We start from the raw sequence: 17,508 nt of genomic DNA, 5'->3' as shown, positions 1-17,508 counted from the left end.
AACCAAATATTAAATCACCTGGTAAATTAGGGATTAGGTTATTGAGCATCAGCATTAGGGGAAAGACTTGAGGATAAATTGGATCTTCTTATACAAAGTATAAGAGCAAAAGAAAAGGAGAAATAAAAGCTTTTCCAAAAATATACAAGGGAGCAGACGTACAAGTGAAAGATGGAAAGTGAAGCAAAAGTGTGAAAAAGAGTTTTATTTAAAATATATTGATTGTCAAGATATAGCAGAATGTCAATTTTAAAATGTTTTGTGGAATAGTTAAGATCTGGGTTAGACCATATGATTAAAGTCCTGCTTCTCGAGATGTGAAGGATTGGAAAAAGTCTTCTGCATCTTTCGTGTTCTATCACCAAGTCCTGAGGCACACCCACAGTTACATGTATGATAGAGAATCTGAAGAGTCAAGAGAATCGAGGATCAGCAAAGGAAGGAAAAAATGGTGACCCCAGCAATCTTAGAATGGGTTTCCAAATGTAGAGAATAATACTTGATTTCTCCAGAAAAATTGGGATAGACAGGATTGAAAGTAGATCATTGAATTGGGCTGGAAAATCACTATTGGTGACCTTTTACCAAAAAGCTTGTAACCCTCAAGAGAATAAAGTTATACTATCCAGACATCTTTCAGAACCACTGAAAGGAACCTCTTCTCTGCTACTTTTCTGCTGTGTGCACTTGCAGAAAAATCAAAACCTGAATCCTGAATTAGATGCATTGGCTGTTACATGTTCAGCTTTACCTAAATAGCTCATTATTCACACTGTTTTGGTATTTCATTGATCTTCACTGTCCATTTGCCCTCTTGCAGAAAAGAATGTTACTTCTGTAAGGTGCAGTACTCACTGACACTGAATAAATATGGTGCATTTCCCTTGTTTTTTTTTCCAGGTGTCCCCAGTACCTGACAACTGCAGAACATCTAATTATATACATAACTCTTGAAAAGCATTTTTGAACATTGTTTACTAAGCTGCTATTTCTATATTTTAAAAAATTACATAGAATTTTCTCAGTTGTTATGTCCCACTTTTTCTCATTACTTTTTTTATTCTTAGATATATATATAAAACACATACATATATATATCTTCATCAACAGTTAATAGAACCATTAATCAATTGGTTCACACATCCTATCCATGATCTTAGTGCTCTGTACCCTTTCCCCCCTTTTACTTCATCTTCAGTCCTCATTTCTATAACATTTCTTTGCTGTCATCACACTCATTTATTTATTTTCCTCTTTCTCTTTCCTGCTCTCATCTCTGCCAATAATATGATGCAGAGGCATTCAAAAAGGAGGACAAAAGGCAAACACTATATTTAGCCAATCAGGTTTATTCTACTGGGTGTCACTTTCTTTGTTTTGAATATATTCATTGTTTCAACATTTTTGGACAATCAGGAAGAATATCATTAACTCTTACTGGTTATTTTATAACTGATCAAAAAATGCAGTTTTTCAGTATTACCTGTGCTGACCTTAGACTACTTTTCGAGTTCACAGCAAAACTGAGCAGAAAATACAGAGTTCCCACACATGCACAGTGCCCCCACTGTCAACATCCCACACCACGGCAGTACATTTGTTACAGTCAATGAATTTACACTGACCCATCATTATCAGCAAAGTTCACAGTGACATGATTCACTCTTGGTGTTGAACGTTTTGTGAGTTTGGGCAAGTGCATGATGACTTTTATCTACCATCATAGTCTAATACAGAATAATTTCATTACCCTAAAAATCCTCTGTGCTCTGCCTAGTCATCTTTCTTTTTCCTGTAACTCCTGATGATTTTACTATTTTCATAGTTTTACCTTTTCCAGAATGTCATGCAGTTGGAATCATTTGGTATGTTGCCTTTTCAGTTTGGCTTCTTTCACTTACTAATACACATTTAGATTCTGTCATGTCATGTCTTTTCATGGCTTGGTATCTCATTTCTTTCTTGTTTTTAAATTAAGACAATTTTTTAGAGCAGTTTTAGGTTCACAGAAAAATTAGAAGGCAAGTATAGAAATTTTCCATATATCCCCTGCCCCTACACATACAGAGTCTCCCTCATTATCAGCCTGCCCCACCAGAGAGGGGAGGGGTACATTTGTTACAATTAATGAACCTACATTACACATCATCATCACTCAAAGTTCATAGTTTACATACGTGTATCCATCATTATGGTGTCATATGGAATATATTCACTGTCCTAAAAATCCTCCATGCCCCACCATTCATTGCTTAGTCCAACCCCTGGCAACCACATTTTCCCTTTTCCAGAATGCCGTATAGTTAGAATAATATAGTATGTTGCCATTTAGATTGGCTTTTTTCACTTAGTAATATGCAATTAAGTTTCCTGCATGCTTTTTCATGAGTTTTTAAGTACTTAATAATATTCTATTGTCTGGATATACCACAATTTATTTATCCATTCACCTACTGAAGGACATCGTGGTTGCTTCCAAATTTTGGCAATTGTGAATAAAGCTGCTGTAAAACATCCATGTGCGAGTTTTTGTGTGGACTTAAATTTTCAACTCTTTTGGGTAAATACCAAGGAATGTGATTGCTCGATTATATGGTAAGATTATGTTTAGTTTTGCAAGAAGCTACCAAACTGTCTTCCAAAGTGGCTGTGCCATTTTGCATTTCCACTAGCAATGAATGAGAATTCCTTTTGTTCCACATCCTTGCCAGATTTTGGTATTGTCAGCGTTTTGGACTTTCGGTATTGTAATAGGTATGTTAAGGGTATCTCATTGCTGTTTTAATTTGCATTTCCCCAATGATATAATGTGGAACATCTTTTCATATGTTTGTTTGCCATCTCTATATTGTATTTGGGGAGATGTCTATTCAGATCTTTTGCCCATTCTTTATTTTAACTCTTTGTTTTCTTATTATTGAGTTTTAAGAGTTTTCTGTATATTTTGGAAATAGTTCTTTATCAGCTATGTTTTTTGCAAATATTTTTCTCCCTGTCTATGGCTTGTCTATTCATTCTCTTGGCAGTGTCTTTCACAGAGCAGAAGTTTTTAATTTTAATAAAGTCCAGATTATTATTTCTTTCATGGACCACGCCCTTGGTGTTGTATCTAAAAAGTCATCACCAAACCCAAGGTCATCTGAATTTCCTATTTTGTCTTCTAGGAATTTTATAGTTTTGCATTTTACATTTGGGTCTGTTATTCACTGAGATAATTTTTCTAAAGGGGTATGAGGTCTGTGTCTGGAATCATTTTTCTGTGTGTGGATATCTAGTGATTCTAGCACCATCTGTTGCAAAGGCTATCTTTTGTCCATTATATTGCCTTGCTCCTTTGTCAAAGATCAGTTGATTGTATTTGTGTAGACCTATTTCTGGGCTCTCTGTTCTATTCCATTGATCTGTTTTTTTTTTCTGTACTTTTTGCCAATACTACAATGTCTTGATGACTGTAGCTTTATGGTATGTCTTAAAGTCAGAAAATGTCAGATTCTGACTTTGTTCTCCTTCAATATTGTGCTGACCTTTTCTTTCACTTTTCCATATAAACATTAGAATTAGTTTTTTGATATCCACGAAGTAATTTGCTGAGATTATGAATGGGATCACATTGAATCTATAGATCCAGTTGGAAAGAACTGACATCTTAACAGTATTGAGTCTTCCTATCCATTATCATGTAATATCTATTTATTTAGTTCTTCCTTGATTTCTTTCATCAGAGTTTTATGTATATATGCTTAGACATCCTTTTTGTCTTCATTGTTCTAACTTAATATGTTAAATGTTGCCTCCTTCAGGGCTTTTTATTTTTATTTTCTTTATTTTTGCAAATACAGTCTTCAAGATGGCATTCTTAGTGTAAATCTGGAGGTAAACAGTAAGAGTTCCTTTCCCAGAAATCCTGTTACAAAGGATTGGCCAAGCATTGGCCAAGTCACCAACTTTATCCTGACCCCACCCAGATAATAGAGAAAGGGATTCTATAGCGAGAAAACAGTGTATAATTAACAAAATAAAAAGTAAATGCTAGAGGGCAAAAATGACAGATAGTCTTTTACATGTTTTATCAAAATCACATTGTCATTTCAAATTCATATTAACAAATTAATCAACACTCTACACCAAATAATAGTGAGACCTTGAATGTATACTTCAAATACCACTCTGAAATGTGTATCTGTTCCCTAGATTTCTTTAGTTTCCATTTACTTTATAACACATTTGCAATCTAGTTTGACCTCAATTACTTTGACCAATTGCTGTTGGTCTATTCTCAGTCTTCATAATTCTTAATCATTTTCCCTGATAATATTGGCCATCATCTCCTTGAAAAATATTTTTATAATGTATATGTGTTATTGTACTATTCTGACTTTACTTCTACTCTCTCAAGATTCCTTCTCCTTCAATAGCTTCTTTGCTTCTTACCTTCCACGTGTATGTATGCCTCAAGTTCTTTTTATGGTCCATTTTATTCTTTTTCAATATTTTCTTTTTCTGAGATTTTGTCTTTTCCCACAAGTTTACTTTTTACCTCTGTTCAGATAATTCTCAAGTCACTCTCTTTCTGATCTTTCTAGTAATACCTATTCTCTTTCCTTAACTCTATATCCTTATTTCTGACTGGCTATTGTACATAACTACCAACATGTATCAAACTCATTATGTACAAACCTTGAACTCATTTTCCCCTCCAAGTGTACTTTTTCCTTGTTTTTGTTATTTAACACAGCTGTTTTCCCCCAGTAATGTACACACAGAAAAAATGAATCATCTCTTATAGCTGTCTCTCCTTTACCATGAGCATTCAGTTGGTTATCTGATCCTTGTAGGCTAGTTTTAGTGTCTCTTACACTATTCCATATTCATGCCCATCTTTCTAGTTAAAGTTCATGCCCAAACTCTTGAATAAGATAGAACTTTGACTTTAAGTGGTCTTTTGCTTTTATTCTCCCCATATTCTACTCCACTGCCAAATTAGATTTTTCTTTCTAGTTTTTGTTTCTCTGCACAAAAATACATAATGGTGCTACATTGTTTTCTCTATAAATAAGATGTTTAGCCATGAATTGAGGGTCATCTCACATGTTGCCATAACATGCTTGTTCAGTCTTGCTCCCAGGACTCCCACACATGTTCTTTTGCTCTGTTAACGCAGGGCCCCCTTACCATGCCTTCTGCTTCTCTCCCCCCTTGCGTTTGCTTATTCTATCGTATCTGTCTTACTTTCTTCTTCCCTTTCTTTAACTTTTTACGTCCTGCCCATGACGCAAGATTGAATTCACATACTGTCATACACTTAGCCACACCAGAAGAACTGCTCTACCACTTTGTTTCTCCCTTTCTTGTGACAATTAACTTAAGCAGCTTATGTTATAGTTGCTAAAGGATTTATCTTATTTCTACGAGGTTGTAAATTTCTTAAGGACTCTTCTTTTATCTTCATACCCTCTGTAACAACTATTAGTTCTGCAGTAAGAATTTTTTAATTTAACTGTTTGTTATTTTCATACTTTATTTTTCCCTCTTACGGAAATTTATAGACATGCTTCCATTTCATGTTGCATATCATTTAATAAAAGTCAATTTCTTGTTTATTTTTCTCTTATCTTGTTAGAGAAAAATACTCCAAGCAAAGTGGAATGTAACATACAACTTTGAGAGAGGTTTTTAGTGTAGTATCTAAGTTATCACTAACATTTTTGTTTTATGTATAATGACCCTTAAACTTTTCCATTGAATAATTAATCTATTTAAATTTTACCTTTAAGTTAAAATCCTAAATTATTTATATGAATGTAAAAAGTGTATCAACTAAACATTGGGTCCTAAACAAAGTAACTGAATAATGGAATGCTCCAGGTTAAATGGGGAAATATATTAAAATTTCTTTTGGGGCTTTGACTTTATTGCTTATGGCAAACTTGATGCTAAAATGTACTATACATCACTACCGTGACAGGCTTGAGAAAATGAAAAATACAAAGCTTTACATAAATCAGCCAAAAGATCATATTAAAATGCATAACCTTTAACAGAAGAATCAAGACTTTTAACAATTCAGAAGCTCCTTTTTCCTTATGTAGTTGTTTTAGATTTTTTCACACAGCTTTATGAGAAGTAATATTTCAAATTAATTGTTGCAAAGCCACTGCATTTATAAAGAGACAAGGTTCACAGAAATTTAGCCCCAATTTACTGATGTACCCTATTATCACTTAGTACTTAATTTTATTTTTTGTTGAAATAATCCATGGGACAATTATATGGTTTATATCATTATAATAGCTCATAGTCCGAGAAGTTGTTACTTTTAGAAACATAATCTCAGAGTCCATTCTTTAGTCTTTCATTTTATTTTACTTTATTTCAGAAATCTCATCAAATATCTTGAAAAAGTTAGTAACATTAAATCATCTCTGTGCTTTTATTTTTCTCTTCAATCCAACAAATATACTCTGTTTAAAACTGTTAGGCCTACATGGAATTCACTATAAATATGGCTAAATTACAGTGTAATTCTAATTCTAACTTTAAATTGAAGTTATTATGGGTAACCATTATTCCCAATGTTATAAATACAGTAACATATGTCACTAGTTTGAACAAGATGAAAACTGATGTCTATGATATGATCTTGTTTTTCTGATATGTAGTGGGCCAGACAGGGTGCTTGTATATTTATTTATATTCTAATAAGGATTTGTATTTTAATAAGGATATTTTTATATTTTAATAAGCTTATTTATCTATTATATTTTAATGAGATAGTAAGATGTGAGCATGTAATAACTATTACTGATAATATGGTTTCTTTGGGTAAAGGGTGAATGAAGTGGGAAATACAGAAAAGCTTAATATATCTGTAATTGTGACTTCTTACAGTGAGCATATATTTTTAAATTTAAAAGTATTTGATTAAGAAAATGAGGTAGGGGGACAGTCTAATGAGTTCTAGTGCTAAGTAAATTCTTAATGTTATTGTACAACATTTTAGTAGTCTCATTAGAAGGAGACACACTAGAGCCCTTTAAAACTTCCCATATAATGTAAGTGAAAACAGTGCCTACAATGTAGGTTGACTAGTTGATCTTATAGTAAAGTCTAAGCAGTAGATCCTGGAGGAACAACAACAACAAGAGCAATAGCAACAAAAACAACAACAACAACAACAACAACAACGACGACAACTATATATGTATGTATGTATATATGTATATATCAATTGACTAAAACTATTTTGATGGCAAGCTTCTTGAGTATGTTATGCACAGAAATTTATTGTCACAGCTCATAGCAGCATGTATAAATTCAAAGATCTCCATAGAGGTATGTTACCACTGTCTTTATACCACCTCAAAAATATTTCCTTACAGAGAGACAAAGGAGAAATATAAAGGATGACTTTTATTCATCGTTTGGTTCATCACAACTTTCCTAGCCCACTCCACCCTCTCCTCATCTTTGCCTTCAATTTAAAGAGCAGAAAACTGATCTGGTAAGAGTAAGCAAGACATTTAAAAGGTTTTGAAACCTAATTCTGTAAGCCATGTTGATACAACTTGGGATTCAGATAGTTTATGGCCTTAGGTGCCAGTGGGTCGATGCTGCCATTAATGATCATTGGAGCAGATTAATGAATCAAGCATCAGAGTCACCCAAATTCGGAGAGCTACTTAACTCATTTTGTGCCCCTAATGCATAGATTTCAGTAGTACCAACAGTTTACCACTGTGTCAGGACGTCATGAATTAAACTGGGCAGTGGAGGAGTGTTTCTGAACCCAAATCTGTGATAGACTTAGTTAGTTTGGGGGAGGATAATAAAAATAACAAATTAATTTATTTCCTTCTCTTCTTTCAAATTCTAATTGACTATTATTTTTCTTTGATATTTACTTAGTTGTTACGCTTTCCCATGTAGCTTTTTCTTGTTGGTGGTGTTTTTAAAAATAAAATTTCTGATTGGTGTTTTCGTAAAGTTTCACTTTAATGATTTCTTATAAAAGAGATGTAGCATACTACTTTTTCATTTAACATATTTATTGAGTGCTTACATTAATATTTCTGGCACTGTTCATGCAGTGGGGATACAACAGTGAACTGGATAACCAAAAATTATTTGCTCCTGGAGCTTTTATCCTATGGAATGAGACAGATAAATAATCAAATATGTAAAATAGAGAAGATGGGGGGGAAATTGCCTCACTGCCCATAGAAATGGAGATTGGAATTTATGGAATAAACATGATCTGAGAATGCTAGGCTGTGGTGGTATCAGGTTTAAGCCCAAACTGAGGGTAATAAAAGTAGTTCTTTTGGTCCGATAGCAGATAGTGGTAGTGAGCTGTGAGTAGTTGGATTTCGGTAGGGAAGGGCTAAGAGTCTTGTAAAAGCCTTTTAAGAGTCTTGTATACAGTTAAAGAGTGATTCAGTGAATTGGAAGAGAAGTTAAGAAAATATTCAGGATGAAGCATGGAGAGAAACAAAGATAAAAGTACACATTAGAAGCTGAGAAATAAAAACCGTGAAAAGGTCTAAAACACATAATTGAAGTATAAGAGAGGAGAGGTATAAAGGGAAAAGTGCAATAATTGAAAAGATAATGGTTCAGAACTTAGCAAAATTAATGAAACACACAGATTCAAGAAGTCTTATGAGCCACAAATGAAATAAAAAGAGATCCATATTTAGGTATATGGCAAGAAAACTGTTGGAAACAAAAAGCAAAATAATTTGAAAATTATCAAGATGCATTTTTTAAAAGGCTGCATTCAATAAAGCAGCTGTTAAAATGAAACCTAACTTTTCAACAGAAAGAAAAGAAGCCAAAACAATGGAATCATATCCTTTGTAGTGTTAAATGAAAATAACTATCATCCTAGAATCAGTAGCCAGGTAAAATATACTTCAAAAATTAAAGTGAAGGTACTTTCAGGATGACAGTAATGCATTTGTCAAAACTCATTGATAGTGCACTTCTGGCTTGTGTGTTTCACTCTAATTTTTATCCTGAAGAAATAAACAAATATTTAACTCTAGTTAACAGCATTTATGTTAAGACCTTAGCATCTTTTATTAAGCTTTGTTGTGTCTGCTAGTAATTTTTCCAAGTTTTTGTTTGAATATTTAACTATTTTTTTACACCAACATTTTACTAAGGAAAATTTTAAACATACAGAAAAGTCTAAAAAGAAAGAAAGACCTTCCCTGATTTGAAAAACAAAAACAAAAACAAAAACAAACCACAGAGCTCTAGACTCACCTTTCTTATGAATATTGCTAAAGGGAGTTCTTCAAGTTGAAAAACAAAGGAGACTAGACAGCAACACTAAAGCATATGAAAATGTAAAGCTCTCTGATAAAGGTAAATATATAAACATATAGAGTTTTATAATATTGTAATGATAGTGTGTAAATTACTTCTCATTCTGTTATAGAATTTTACAAATAAAATCATGAAAAGTAACTATAACTATAAAACTATGTTAACCGATACAAAATACACAAAGACTACTTGACATTGATAACACAAAGTAGGAGGGAGGAAGTATAAAGGAGTAGAGTTTTATATGTAATTGATGTTAAGTTTTTATCAGTTTAAAATAGATTGTTACAGATGTCTGATGCAATCCCCATGGTAACCACAAAGAAAATACCTATAGAGGATGCAGAAAAGAAAATGAGAAAGGAATCAAAGTATATCACTATAAAAAATATTAACAATACACAAAGGACAGCTGCAAGAGAGGAAAGAGTGACAAAATAACTAGAAGACTAGAAGACATAAACAATTAACAAAATGACAATAGTGAATTCTTCTCTACCAGTAATTGCTTTAAATAGAAATAGATTAAACTCCCAATCAGAGGAGAGAGAGTTAGGGTAAAGTACAAGATGGTGAAGTAGGAGGACGTGGAACTTACCTCCCTCCAGCAAACACATCAAAAATGACATCTGCATGTGGAACAATTCTCACAGAAAACCAAAGATACAGAGTGTGAATGGATTAAAAAAATACACAATATGTCATTTACAAAAGACACATGTTAGATATAAGGTTATATATAGGCTGAATGTGAAAGGATGGGAAACAATATTCCATGAAAATGGTAACCAAAAGAGAGCAGGACACACCATATTTATATCAGATAAATAAATTTTAAGTCAAAAACCATAACAAGAGACAAAGAAGGTCATTAAATAATCATAAATGAGTCAGTACCCCCGGGAAAGTATAGCAACTATAAGTATATATACACCTAACAACAGAGCATCCAAATATATAAAGCCAACATTGACAGAATTGAGATGAGAAATAGAAATTAACACAATAATGGTAGAGATTTCAATATCTCACTTTCAATAATGTAGAAATCAACCAAATCAAAGGTCAATAAAGTGTACAGAGGACTTGAACAGTATTGTAGACTAATTGTACCCAACAGACATTAAAATAACACTCCACTCAACAACAACAAAGTACACATTCTTCTCAAGCATACAGGGAATGTTTTTCAGGACAGATCACTTGTTAGGCCACAAAACACTTCTTGATAAATTTAAGAAGACTGCAGTGCTCTAGATTTATATATTATGGTTACCATGACATTTGTAAAAACAGCTCATAGAAAATGATAATTCTCCAGAAACAAAATGTAAAGTCATGGAATAATGCAGTCTAACTAATAAAAAATCCAAAATAGCTGTCATGAATAAAGTCAACAAGCTAAGAGAAAACTCAAAAAGGCAGTTCAGTGAGCTCAGAAATAAAATTAATGAACAGAAGGAACACTTCACCAAAGAGATTAAAACTTTAAGGAAGAATCAAAGTTTGGAGCTGAAGAAATCAGTAAACGAGATGAAGAATGCATTGGGAGTAGAGCAGGCCATGGAAGAGAGAATTAGTGAACTCAAAGAGAGAAATCTAGAAAAGATACAAGTTGAAAAGGAAAGATAATTAAAGTCTAAAAAAGAAAGGAATTTCTGTAAGAGTTATCTGACTCTTTTAGGAATGGCACAATTAGGTAATGGGTATCCCAGAAGGAGAATAGTTGTTTGTTTGTTTTTTTAAATAACTAAGAAATTCTCAGACCTGGGGAAGGAACTGGATATTCAAGTCCATGAAGCTAAAAGAACACCTGATTACTTCAACACAAAAAGACCTTCTCCAAGATACATTATATTAAAACTCAAAAGTCAATGAGAAAGAATTTTAAAGATGGCCAGGGAAAATGGATGGTAACCTACAAAGGACACCCACCTCCAATAAGGTTATCAGCAGATATATCAGCTGAAATCCTGCAAGCCAGGAAGGAGTGGAATGAAATTCTCAAAATACAGAAAAATAAAAACTGTCAACCAGGAATACTCTATCCTGCAGTTAAAATTCAGATATGAAAGGGAAATAAAGGCTTTCCCAGACACATAAAATCTGAGGGAGTTCAACAACACTAGACCAGCCTTATAAGAAATGTAAAAAAAGAGCTCTTCTACCAGAAACAAAAAGGCAAAAATACATAAAACTTTGAGTAAGGTAATAAATAATAAATAATAGATAAATAATAATAATAGATAATAAATAATAAATAGGTAATAAATAATAGATAAATAATCAGAAAATTTCAACTCTATATCAGAATAGGTATTGAAACACATTGGTATAGCATAAAATTTAAAGGAGAAACAAGCAGTAAAAATAACTATAGCTACTTCCATTTGGTAACAAGTTTATGACATAAAAAGGGATAATTTGAGACAACAAAAGCATAAAAAGGGCAGAGGAAAAAGACAGAACCCATATTGGCAAATGAAGATATGAAGCTATCAAAGCAGAAAAGTGACTATTTTATCTATGAGCTGTTTTGTACAAGCTTCATGGTAACCATAATATATAAATCTAGAGCAGAGACACAAAACATAAAAAAAAAAGAAAACTTCTGAGAAAAACATCATAAAAAGCCATCAAGTCAAAGAATACAGGAATACAAGGGAAAAGGAACAATGGAGATATAGACCAACCAGAAAATGAAAGACAAAACGGTATTACTAAGCCTTCATTTATCAGTAATCACCCTAAATGTAAATGAATTGAATACACCAAATCAAAAGACACAGAGTGATTGGATGGATTTAAAACAGCAATAATGACTATATGCTGCCTCCAGAAGGCTCACTTCAGCTCTAAAGACAAACTTAGGCTCAAAGTGAAGGGATTGAAGATGATACTCCAAGCAAATGGCAGCCAAAAGAAAATAATGCTCAGCTATATGCTGATAAATTGAACAACCCAAAAGAATGGACAAATTCTTCAAATCATAAAAACTTCTGAGACTGAATCATAAAGAGGTAGAAAATCTGAATAGTCCAATCACTAATAAAGAGATTGAAATAGTAATTAAAAACCTCTTAAAAAACATAAGTCCAGGGCCAGGCAGGTTTACAGATGAATTCAACCAATCATTCAAAGAAGATGTAACACCTGTTCTTCTCAAACTCTTCCAAAAAGTTGAAGAGGAGGTAATGCTTCCTAACACTACTTATAAGAGCAACATTGCCCTGATACCAAAACCAGACAAAGGTGACACACACACACACAAAGTTATAGACCAATATCTTTGATGAACATAGATGCAAAAATCCTCAGCTAAACATTAGCAAACTGAATACAACATTGTGTTAAAAAGATCATGAACTATGATCAAGTACAATTTATTCCAAGGATGCAAAGGATGGTTCAGCATCTGCAAATCAATCAGTGTGAGTCATCACATTAACAAAATCAGGGGTAAAAACCATATGATAACCTCAATAGATGCAAAATAATTATTTGACAATATGCAACATCCATTTATATAAAAACTGTCAGTAAAATGGGTATAAAAGGACCATGCCTCAACTTAATAAGGGCATATATGACAAACCCACAGCTAACATCATACTTAATTGTGAAAACCTGAAAGCTGTCCCTCTAAGATCAAGACAAAGTCAAGAGGGATTAGCAGAAAAACAGATACATAGATCAATGGAACAGAAATGAGAACATAGAAATAAACATAGACATATTTGGATAATTAATTTATGAGAAAGCAAAGAACAATGGAGAAAGTGTACTCTCTTTAATAAATGCTATTGGAAAATTGGACAGGCATATACAAAAAAATGAAAATAGACTATTATTCTACGCTATATGCAAAAATCAACTTAAAATGGGTTAAAAACTAGAGTGTAAGCCCTGAAACCCTGAAACTTCTAGAAGAAAACATAAGCAGTATCCTTTTTTATACCAGTCTGAACAATATTTTTCTGGATATGTCTCCTCAGGCAAGGGAAGCAGAAGCAAAAATAAACAAATGAGACAGCACAGTAAAAACCTTATCTACAGCAAAGGAAACCATCAACAAAACAAAGGGACAGCCTACTAAATGAGAGAAGATATTTGCAAATCATTTATCTGTTAAGTGCTTAATATCCAAAATATATAAAGAACTCATACAATTCAATAACAAAACCAAAAACAAATCAAAAAATGGACAGAGGAACTGAATATTTTTCCAAAGAAGAGATAAAAATGGCCAATAGGCACATGAAAAGACTTTCAGCCTTTCTCATTATTAAAGAAATGCAGGTCAAATCCACAGTGAGGTATCACCTCACACTTGTTAGAATGTCTATTATTATAAAGGCAAGAAATAGTAACTGTTGGCAATAATATGAAGAAATTTCCACTGTTGGTAGAAATACACACTGGTGAAACCACCATGGAAAACAATATGAAGATTCTCAAAAATTAAGAAAAGACCTATCGTTTGATCCAGCTATTCTATTTTGGAATTTATCCAAGGAATATGAAAACACTAATTCAAAATGATATATGCACCTCTGTGTTCACAGCAACATTATTTACAATAGCCAGGATATGGAAACAGCCTAAGTGCTCATCAATGTATGAATAAAGAAGATGTGAATTTTATAATTTTATATAGATATATAGATGTACACACACACACACACACAAAATGGAATACCACTCAGTTATAAAAAGATGAAATCCTGCCATTTACAACATGGATCGACCTTGAGAGTGTCATGCTAAGTGAATTAAGTCACATGTAAAAAGACAAATACCATATGATTTCATTCATATGTGGAATATATTGAAGTATTTAAATTTAAAGTAGTAAAATAAAATAAATGAGCAAAGTAAACTAAACAAAAACAAACACCTGTATACGGAGAAGAGAGGTGGTTACCAGAGGGGAATTAGTGAAAGGAGAGGGTGAAATATGTAAAGGAGGTCAACTGTATGGTGATGGATGGAAACTAAATTTTTGGTGGTGAGCACACTGTAATGTATACAAAAGTAGAAATATAATGTTGTACATGTGAAACTTACATAATGTTATAAACCAATGTTACCTCAAAATTTTTTAAATGATTGGGGTAAAGAAATAAAAATGATCTCAAATCAACAACCTAACTTTAACCTCAAGAAACTAGAAAAAGAACACACTAAACCCAAACTTAACAGAAGGAAGGAAATAATAAAGGTTAAAGTAGAAATAAATGAAGTAAAGAACAGAAGAATGATAGGAAAAAAGTAGCAAAACTAAGTTGATTTTTTGAAAAGATCAACAAAATTATCAAATCTTTTGCTACACTAAGAAAAATAGAAGAATCAAATAAGAAAAATCAAAAATAATGGAGATGTTGCAACTGGTATCACAGAAAAAATAAGAAGCACAAGAGATTATTATGAACAATTGTATGCCAAAAAATAGATCACTTACAGGTAATGGATGGATTTCTAGAACAATAACAGCCTATCAAGACTGAATCATGAAGAAATTTAAAATCTGAGCACACCTATAACTAGTAAGGAGATTGAATAAGTAATCAAAAATTTATTTTCTTTTTCCCAAAGAAAAGCACAAGACCAGGTGGCTTCACTGAAGAATTATAACAAACATTTAAAGAATTAACACCAATTTTTCTCAAACTCTTCCAAAACCAAAAAAGGGAAAAGAAGGGAACACTTCTAAGCTCATTTTATGATGCCAGCAATACCCTGACAAAGATACTACAAGAAAAGAAAATCAGGCAAAGATAGTAGAAGAAAAGGAAACTGCAGTCCAATATACCTGATGAATGTTGATGCAAAAATCCTCAATAAACTACAGGCAAACTAAACTCAACAATACATTAAAAGAATTATAGACCATGACCAAATGAGATTTATTCATGGAATGCTAAGATGATCCAGTTTATTAAAATCAATCAATATAAATACTACATAAACAGAATGAAGGACAAAAACCACATGATTATCTTGATTGATGCAGAAAAAGCATTTGACAGAATTCAACACATTTTCATGATGAAGGCACTCAACAAACTAAGAATAGAAGGAAATTACTCAACTTAATAAAACTCGTAGTTGAAAGCCCACAGCTATCTTTGTACTCAATGATAAAAAACTGAAATCTTCGCCCCTAAGATTAGAACCAAGGCAAGGATGCCATCGCTCACCACTTCTATTCAACGTGGTACTAGAAGTCCTAATCAGAGCAGTTAGGCAAGAAGAAGAACTAAAAGGCATCTAAATCAGAAAGGAAGATGTAAAATTTTCTCTGTTGGCAGATGACACAATCTAATATGCAGAAAACCTTAAGGATTACACACACACACACACAAATTGTTAGAACCTAAGCAACAAATTCAGCAAAGTTGCAAGATACAAAATTAACTCACAAAACCAGTTACATTTTTATACACCAACAGCAAACAATCAAAAAATAAAATTAAGAAAACTACCACCATTTACAGTAGCCTCAAAAAGAATAAAATACATAGGAATAAGCTTAACAAGGAGACGGGAGCCTTATACACTGAGAACTACAAAACATTGTGGAAAAAAATTAAAAATACAAATGAATGGAAAGACATCCCACCTTCATAGATTGGAATACTTAATACTATTAAATTCCCCATACTACCCAGAACAATCCACAGCTTCAGTGCAGTCCCTGTTAAAATCCCAGCAGCATTTGTTTTGCAGAAATAGAGAATACCAGTCATATGGAATCTCAAAGAATTCCAGTAGCCAAAGCAATCTGGAGAATGTGAAACACTGCTGGAGGCTTCACACGTCCTGATTTCAAAACATACTACAAAGCTATAGTAAATAAGACAGTATGGTACTAACATAAAGATAGACATGTAAACCAATAAAACAGAGTAGAGAACCCAGAAATAAAACTTCAAGTACATGGTCAATTGATCTTCAGCAAGAATGCTAAGTCTCTTCAATGGGGAAAGCATGGTATTTTCAGCAAATGATTGTGGGAAAACTGGATATCCACACATGCAAAAGAATGAATTTAGACCCTTACCTTACACCATATATAAAAATTAACTCAAAATGGATTAAATACCTAAACATAAGATCTGAAACTGTAAAACTCATAGAAGAAAACACAGGGGAAAAGCTTCATGACATTGCCTTTGGCAGTGATTTCCTGAATATGACACCAAAAGCACAGACAACAAAAACATGTATATGGAAAAATAGGCTAACATCAAACTTAAAGACTTCTGCACAGCAAAGGACTAAATCAACAGAATACAACCTATAAACTCCATGGTAGCCACAAATCAAAAACCTACACTTGATATACAAAAATTAGAGAGAAAGGAACATAACACTAAAGAAAATCAAACCAAAAAAGAAGAGAGTAAAAGAACACAGAAGAACTACAAAAATAACCAGAAAACAAGTAACAAAATGGCAATAAGTACATATTCTCAATAATCGCTTTAAATGTCAATGGACTAAATGTTCCAGTCAAAGGATGTAGGATGGTTGACTGGATTAAAAACAAAAGCAAAAACAAAAACAATGAATCCTATCTGTATGTTGCCTAAAAGAGACTTACTTCATAGTGAAAGATGCACACAGCCTGAAAGTGAGAGGATGGAAGAAGACATTCCATGCAAATGGAAACAAAAAGAAAGCTGAAGTAGCAATGCTTTTATCAGACAGAACAGACTTTAAAGTTAATAATAAAAGATGAAGAAGGGCATTGTATGATGATAATGGGGTAAAGACAAGAAGAGGACATAACATTTGTAAATATATATGCACCTAATATAGGTGGACCTAAACATATACAGCAATTATTAATAAATATAAAGGGAGAAAATGACAATAAATTAGGTATTAATTAAGTGTTGGTGAGGATTTGGAGAAAAGGGAACCCCTGTGTGTTGCTGGTGTGAATGTAAATTGGTGCAGCCACTGTGGAAAACGGTATGGAGATTTCTCAAAAAAAAAAAAAAAAAAAAAGAACTACTATATGACCTAGCAATACCAATCCTGGGTATACATCTGAAGAAAAACCAAAGCACTAATTCAAAAAGATACGTGCGCTAAAATGTTCATACCAGTATTATTTACAATAGCCAAGATATGTAAACAAACTGTTTTTCAATAGATGAACAGATAAAG

General features: G+C 32.8%; 1 protein-coding gene across 3 annotated transcripts in view; it reads left to right on the top strand.

Annotated features, from left to right (window-relative positions):
• DPH6 (diphthamine biosynthesis 6) overlaps positions 1-17,508 on the top strand; it is a 174,218-nt gene that overhangs the window by 145,193 nt on the left and 11,517 nt on the right. The window contains exon 9 of one of the 3 annotated variants that reach the window (XM_074365878.1): positions 7,380-17,349. The exons of 1 other annotated variant lie outside the window; for it this stretch is intronic. In XM_074365878.1, the coding sequence (XP_074221979.1) occupies positions 7,380-7,400 (21 nt within the window). In that variant the 3' untranslated portion in view covers positions 7,401-17,349. Of the gene's footprint in view, positions 1-900; positions 17,350-17,508 lie in introns of those variants that run through there. One more of the 3 variants, XM_074365876.1, reaches the window with a different exon arrangement.

Source organism: Camelus bactrianus, chromosome 6, assembly GCF_048773025.1.
Source record: "Camelus bactrianus isolate YW-2024 breed Bactrian camel chromosome 6, ASM4877302v1, whole genome shotgun sequence".
NCBI classification, from domain to species: domain Eukaryota; kingdom Metazoa; phylum Chordata; class Mammalia; order Artiodactyla; family Camelidae; genus Camelus; species Camelus bactrianus.
Note: the sequence above shows the minus strand (reverse complement) of the source record. Positions and strands in the feature narration are given on the sequence as shown.